This window comes from Alligator sinensis, unplaced genomic scaffold (assembly GCF_000455745.1).
Source record: "Alligator sinensis unplaced genomic scaffold, ASM45574v1 scaffold505_1, whole genome shotgun sequence".
Lineage (NCBI taxonomy): Eukaryota > Metazoa > Chordata > Crocodylia > Alligatoridae > Alligator > Alligator sinensis.
In genome coordinates, this window is record NW_005841940.1 from 710,332 (window position 1) to 718,275 (window position 7,944).

Genomic DNA, 7,944 nt, shown 5'->3' on the forward strand with positions numbered 1-7,944 from the left:
CCTCCACACACACCCACCCACCTTCCTCCACACTCCTTCTCACCTCCTTCCTGTAAACACCACATCCTCCCATCACACACCCATCATGTGTGAAGAAAACCAAAAGCACACATCAACACATATAGGTATTTAGAATTTATTTTTTCATGATGAGAGAGATACTGCTAGGCTTCCAAACTGCTTTAACATTGTAAATATAGCAATAAAGCATTACCCAAGTCATCGCTGTCTCTCTCTCTCTCTAGGGAGGTGTGTGTGTGCCTCTCTCTCTCTAGGTGTGTGTGTGCGCACATCTTTGTCTATCTCTATGGGGGGGTGTGCGCGTGCGCACACGGACATGCATAAAGTGTTTTTTTGTTTTTAGCTGTGGAAGAACATGGAGTTTGGGGTATTTTTAAAAATGGATTTGGGATGCTGCTGCAGCAGTTCAGCTGGTACAAGGGGTAGTGTCCCCAGGTACCAATTGGCTGAGCCCCAGAAGCTTCTGAGAGTGAGTAGCCCAGAGCTGCTTGCCAGGGCAGCTTTTTATATAGATGGGGCCAGGACAGGGCAGCTTTTTATACTGCTGGAGACAGCACAGGTGTTGGCCCTGGGCTCTAGCTCCCCTTGGCTGCAGATCTGGGAGGAGCCAGGCAGGGTTATTTTGCCCCAAGTGGCACAATTTGCTCCACAACAAAGTGCATGTGCGAGCATGTGCGCTGAGGCAAAAAGCCCTGGCTCAAATTTGCACCGCTTCTATTTGTGCTATGTTGGCTAGCACTATGGAAGAAAGAGACTTGGGGGTCATCATTGACCACAAGATGAACATGAGCCTGCAATGCGATGCTGCGGCTAGTAAAATGACCAAAACGCTGGCTTGCATCCATAGATGCTTCTCAAGCAAATCCCGGGACGTCATTCTCCCTTTGTACTCGGCCTTGGTGAGGCTGCAGCTGGAGTACTGCATCCAGTTTTGGGCTCCACAATTCAAAAAGGATGTGGAGAAGCTTGAGAGAGTCCAGAGGAGAGCCACACACATGGTCAGAGGTCAGGGAAGCAGACCCTACGATGACAGGCTGAGAGCCCTGGGTCTCTTTAGCCTGGAAAAGCGCAGGCTCAGGGGTGATCTGATGGCCACCTATAAGTTTATATGGGGTGACCACCAGTATCTGGGGGAACGTTTGTTCACCAGAGCGTCCCAAGGGATGACAACTAGGTCGAATGGTCATAAACTACTTCAAGACCGTTTCAGGCTGGACATAAGGAAGAATTTCTTTACTGTCCGAGCCCCCAAGGTCTGGAACAGCCTGCCACCAGAGGTGGTTCAAGCGCCTACACTGAACACCTTCAAGAGCAAACTGGATGCTTATCTTGCTGGGATCCTATGACCCCAGCTGACTTCCTGCCCTTTGGGCGGGGGGCTGGACTCGATTATCTTCCGAGGTCCCTTCCAGCCCTAATGTCTATGAAATCCGTGAAATATTTGAGCTGCTGCAAGTGCACGTGTTTGCATGTCTGGATGTGCCCAAAAGGTTTAGCTATCTTTTTCCATCAGCTAGCTGTAACCTCAACATTTAGATTAACACAGAAAAAGTAAAATGATAGTAAGAAAGCAACTGTATAACCATCAGTGGAGGGCCTCAACTTACCTTTAAGATTTCATATGAAATAAAATTATTCCAAGTCAATTAAGATGCATTATACAAACACATAATTGAACACAGAACTTATACATTTAGTTCCACAGCTTACACTTAATGCTTTAAGCAATTCCACTTGTCTTTTCTACAACGTTGTACACAAGCACAGTAAGAGGGGAGGATGAGGGTTAGAGTTGAAATACCTGACCCAGCACAAGTTTGTAGAAGAAAATTCCATTTTTTCCCCACAGAAAGATAATCAGTCTCATAGCTTTGGAGTTGTGTACTTCTACAGATGTTTTCCTGGCACTTGTTCTTTGATAGTCTTGCTTAAGTGTACAGTCAGACTACAAGCCTATGACTTTGCTTTCTTTCCCTTAAAACTTCTCCTATTAAATTAATCCAACAAGAACATGAATTGTAACTGAATTACTTATCCACCCAATTCCTTCCGATCCTATTGCTGCAGTTCTGTTGAAATCACCTGCCAGCAATCCAAAAGGAAATATTTGGTTCATTCCTGACCACAAATCAGATGCCAAATTTACTTCCTTTAGAACGTAAATTATGTAGGGACCAAGATGCCTTTCTCCATGTCCAATCAATAACTTTCTTCTTTTTCCATCGATCCCTCTATTACATCCCTGCTGCAAACATTACTTGGGGGACAGAGTGAATTTCAGTCTACCCTGTGATAATTACTAAAGACATCTAGGAAGTTCTTTAAAGATAAATATATTTTCCCTATAGGTTTTCAAAAAGGACATGTTTATACCTTACTGCAGACTGAATTATTCCAGATTGAAGATTTTTGTTTTTAAAATGTTACGAAAACCAATCTAGGCCTTTATGACCTATATCCTGGGCATTATCATCTGGAAGATGAGACAAAAGAACTTGCAGAAAAACTTGTGATTAAACACAGATTCTAATTATGGACCTGAACAGACAACATGTAGTCTTGCTGTCAATATCCTCCCACATTACCTGTGCAAGATAATGACTCTATTGTGACATTCTAGAAAATCCACTGGTGTGCTTTATAAAAGCAAGAAAAAAGCAACTGCATTCCAAAAGCTTTGATTCCTGTATTTCTCAGATGCAATTCCTGGTCACAGTTAGAAATAACAAGGCTTTTTACAGATAAGCTCTCCATGCTATACAGTAAATCCTTGGTTATCTGACCCGCTTTGGAAACTATGTAATGAAAAGCAATTCAGATTACTGGATCTCTTTTGATACATGAAACCACAGATTCTTGTGAAGAATATACATCCTCAACATAATGCATCATTTAAAACACCAAACTTAACATGACCTCTATTAAATACTGTAAAACTTAAGAATATAAAGAGTTATGAGTTACTGTATTAAACTTAAAAGTAAAGACGGTAGTATAGTAAATAAAAATTAACGAGAGAAGAGTTTATTTTACTAACTTATAACTGGTAGTATTATATAGCAAAGCTTCTATTCAGATAATCCAAGATTTGGATAACCAAGCTTCAGATAACCAAGGATGTACTGTACAAACCGTACCAAGTAATGCTCTAGTTAAACACCTCCCCTGATAAATCTACTATCCTGCTATTGAACAAAAGGGAATCAGAAATAAAATGTTGAAGTTTATGAAGTTCAGACTGCAAACAATTTGTGTTCTAGTCTAACTATGCTTTCAGATACAACTGGTTTAATAATTAGTAAAACAATACAAAGACAGTTTTGGTTAAGGTGTTTTGAAAAATGTCCTTAAAACTAATTATTATTATTCTCTTTCACTTAGATTTTGGCAAGTTTTTATTGTTTGGTGATATTTTTTATGTACTTTTCTGATTGACAAAACATGATACTTTGGGTTTTGGAAAGCTAAGTCAGGAAACACCATCAGGAATAATAGGTGTATGTGTAGTCAAGTGCTAATTTCATAATAGTCTAATTAGCTAGCGTAGTAAATATTTTGAGTAAGAATAGATTCCACAAGCTAAATAACTTACACGTGCTATCAATTCTCATGGTGTAGGCCATAAGCTAGCTAACAGAAAGGGCAAAAAGGCATTTTCCCAAAAGTATAAAATAGCTTGTTACATGGTTATACTGAATCTTATAAAAGATGTTGAATATTTTTCAATACAACTACACTAGACTAACTGGGCCACTGCTTTGATCTGGTACAGTACTCTTGGTGTATACAAATATGTACATACATAGCAAAAATTTCTAACTGGATGGTATCTAAATGTCATTAAATCTCTGCACCTGGGATTCTATACAGTGTCATGGGCACATTTTTTCTTTTAGTGTGCATCTTGTACAGATTAGCTACAATAGTTGTATATGAAGACTAAAGACATAGTAGTTTTATTTACCTGGTATAGAGAGAGTATATATAGCGGAATACACTATTATAAACACAGCACATTGATATAAAGGTATAGGCTAGTCTACTCTTGAGGTATACCGACTGCTCTTCTTAACCATCAGAAAAAATAAATCAACTGTTTTGGGTCAACATGCAGCTCAGGTACTGTTGGAACAAATCTTTATGTTAGCACTGCTCATCTCCAGTGTTCTAGGTGTGCACTAATTTGTGCTCTTCTCAGAAAGGAAGTCTTACCCACACTGATTCAAAATACAGTACCAAGGACAGACTGGGTCCTGATAGATTTTTTTCAAAAAATTCACTCTCCATCCTTTGGACATGTGGCTACAAAAACATGCATTCACAGAGAAAACAATTCTTCACAGTAGAGTCAAATACTTTACCTTCCAAAATGCACGCTTTAGATTTGTGTAGCCCAAGAGACAGAAGTTAACTAGCAACTGAATCAGTTCCTAATAAATTACAGTCATGGTCTAACTAGAGAGTAGGGAAAAGCTGTCAAACCAGCAAACAAAGGTGCTTCTATATGCTGTTGACAAAAAGCCAGATATGTCACTGAGCACCAAAAACACTGTTTTTATCTTTATTGTCTTTATTTGTCTTATACAATAAATACTGTATTTATTGATGGGGAGAGGAGTTCCTTGGGCTGGAAAAGGATACTCCTTCGATTTGTGTTTACCTTAAGTTTATCATATTCATTTATAAACTGAGAAAACCATGAAATATAGTTTCCACATTAACATAGTTAACGTGGAATCTCTACAATACCATTTTACAGAAGAGAAATGCAGAGCTAAGAACTTGCTGAAGGACTTTGTCAAAAGACAACTGAGCATTCCAGATTTCAGTTTATTAGTTAAAATGCATTCAGTTGTGTTCTCATTATGAACTATTCAATTTGTAGGATAAATGAATAAGTTTAAAAAGGCACAATTTAATCAGAGAGGTAATTATTTGAGTCCATTAACTTTTCCAAAGGCTGTATTATTCTGTCCTTAATTTTATGTGTTATTGTGATGGAGCTCAGAACTATAGCTTGAGATCACAATTTTCTTTTTCAAGATGGTACTATATAGATAACTTTCTTCAGAAAGTTATTTTTCTAAAGAATATCATCTACTTTTTATACCCTTCAGTTACTTATGAATTTCTACTTGCAACTTGCTATTCTAATTGAATTCCTTAAACAATAATTATACCCTTAAGTTCTTCTCTAAATGTCACACTATGATTACTTGTAAAAATAATTGTGTTAACCTAACCAGCTGAGTAAAGAAAATGGAGATTTCTCTCCATAATCTAACATACAAGCACATGAGCTGAAGTCCTGTTGTTTTTTTTAAGATTAGGAACTAGTGTATGGCACTTCTTCATTCACTCCCATCTTCATCTGTGAAGCACTGAAGGCGAGTAGAGAATTATTGTAAGGGAAAGACAATTTAAATGTGCAAGTTCCTGATTTTCTGCTGCTGCTGGTGCTTGTTGCCTTGAACTTCTGTATTTAAATTCTGTTTGTTTGCCCCTTTTTTATTTTGGGTGGGGAAGAAGAGGGAGCCATAATTCAGAGTCTTCTAAAGTATATGGATGGCTCCTTTTTGCCACTATACCAAATCCTAAATTACAACTACAGTAAACAAAATGTTGCACAACTTTGATAAATACTCACTTTCAAATACCTAGCATTTTCCATGAGTTAAAGTGGTTCAAAGTTATCCTCAGTCTATGATATTTTAAATATGCATGAATCATCCTAACATATCTGACCAGTTAAAGTTTATACTCTGCCACTTCTGTTTACATGTGCTATAAATGTTAGTTTCCTAAAGACTCCCTTTCTTGGGTTCAGTGCTACTCTGGCTTCACTATATCTTCCAAATATAAAGCAATATCAGCCTATCTTTAAGAATGGTGGCAATCAGCCTACCAAAAAAGTCAACCTTTGCAATATATGACTGTTCAATGCACAATGATAATCAACACCCTCATCTTAAGTGTTTCTAACTGGACCATTCAAGAACTGAATCTCACAAGTGGCTTCAGAACATAAAGCAATTTTACTTGTTTTGGATTTCTCATCATTTTACCAGAGACTGGTTAGTAACAATAATTTTTGTACTTAAGAGACACAAGCAAGGAAAAACGTTTCTTTCAAGCAGATAAATATATTTAAAACTATTAAACATATAAAGTGTGCAATTAAAATACATTTTTCTTCATTGCATGCACTAAGTCACGTTTTTAGTACAAAACGTTAGACTTCATGCATTCCAGGAAATACTAATCTTTGCTGCTTCTAGTCCGGGGGTGGGCAAAATGGCAGATCCGTCCAGCAGTCAAACTCCATTTCCCAGTAGGCCCTGCCCAGCTCCAGCAGGCAGTGGATTGCAGCTCTACCCCGCTCTGGACCACACTCTGTCACTGCCACAAAAGATCCCAGTCCTGGAGCAGCTCCCCACCCAGCTACGTGTTGTGCCAGCGCTGCTGGGGCTGGTCTCCATGGAAACCCTGGCCCCACACTGTCACAGCACCACTGCTCCTGGGGTCTCCATGGAAACTGCCTGCAGCAACGCTGGCAGGAGCTTCTGGGAAATGGAGTCTCCCATGGGCCCAATCCAGCCTGCGGGCCAGACTTTGCCAGCTCCTAGCCTAGTCCAAACTAAGTAACGGATGTTTCTTCTTCCTTAGAAAGGAGTCCTTCACATGACTACATAGGTGCTGAATTCATTCACTCTCTGTAACAAAGTACTTATTTGAGCAATAAACATTAAGATTTAGACAACAGCCTTACCTGAAGCTGCCATAGACTATGAGGAGAATGGAAATCAGGAACGTAGATACTTGACTAGAATCCACAAGGGAATATGCCCTGAAATTGAGAGAGAGAAAAAAATGTACAGATGTGTCACTATAGATTATCACTTCTGAATGTCATTTGGTACTTTTCTGTCTTATAATAACAACACACACAGGATAATCGCTAAGTCACCAGGATATCTATTTCTCCAGATCTCAAATAAAAAAAAACTTACGAGGTTTATTAATTAACCTGTAGTATTCAATGCCAGACTTGAAAGGTTTTTTTGCAACGTTCAAGAGTAATCAAACAAAGCTTGCAATAACTATCGCTACACACAGAAGCTTTTGCAAAAGCATGTGGGAAGAGAAAGATGTTTCAATTATAACTAATAAAACCTTGCTCAAGGGATACACCAGACAGCCTGCTTAAGTCCTATGACAGAAGGAGTTTAACAAATAATGACTATGAACTCAGGCGTTTAGTCAAGGACGCACTGCAGAGTAAGAGTTTTGAAGAGATGGGAGCCCAGGAAGGGTGGCTGTGCCTTAAGGAAATGATCCTTCGGGCACAGAGGGAGATGATCCCGATGCGGAGGAAAAGGGGGAAAGGGGCCAAGAGGCTTCCTTGGCTGACCAGAGAAACCCAGAGCAGCCTACGGGCAAAAAGGGGGGCATATAAAAAGTGGAAACGGGGAGAGACTACTAAAGAGGAGTATACCTCCTCTGCTCATGCTTGTAGGGAGGCAGTTAGACAGGCCAAAGCTACCATGGAGCTGAGGATGGCATCCCAAGTTAAGGATAACAAAAAATTGTTTTTTTTAGATATATAGGGAGTAAAAGGAAGGCCCAGGGTGGAATAGGACCCCTGCTAAATGGGCATAAGCAATTGGTGACGGACGGGGGGGACAAGGCTGAACTCAACGAGTTCTTTGCCTCAGTGTTCCTAAGTGAGGGGCACGACAAGTCTCTCACTGGGGTTGTAGAGAGGCAGCAGCAAGGCACCAGACTTCCATGCGTAGACCCTGAGATGGTGCAGAGTCACTTGGAGGAACTGGATGCGTTTAAGTCAGCAGGCCCGGATGAGCTCCATCCAAGGGTACTGAAGGCACTGGCTGACGTCATTGCACAGCCACTGGCGGGAATATT

General features: G+C 39.9%; 1 protein-coding gene across 1 annotated transcript in view; it reads right to left on the bottom strand.

Annotated features, from left to right (window-relative positions):
• Positions 1 to 7,944, bottom strand: part of SPPL3 (signal peptide peptidase like 3) — a 65,520-nt gene that overhangs the window by 41,111 nt on the left and 16,465 nt on the right. The window contains exon 2 of the mRNA XM_025199313.1: positions 6,791 to 6,868. Coding sequence (XP_025055098.1) covers positions 6,791 to 6,868 — 78 coding nt within the window. The remainder of the gene's footprint in view (positions 1 to 6,790; positions 6,869 to 7,944) is intronic.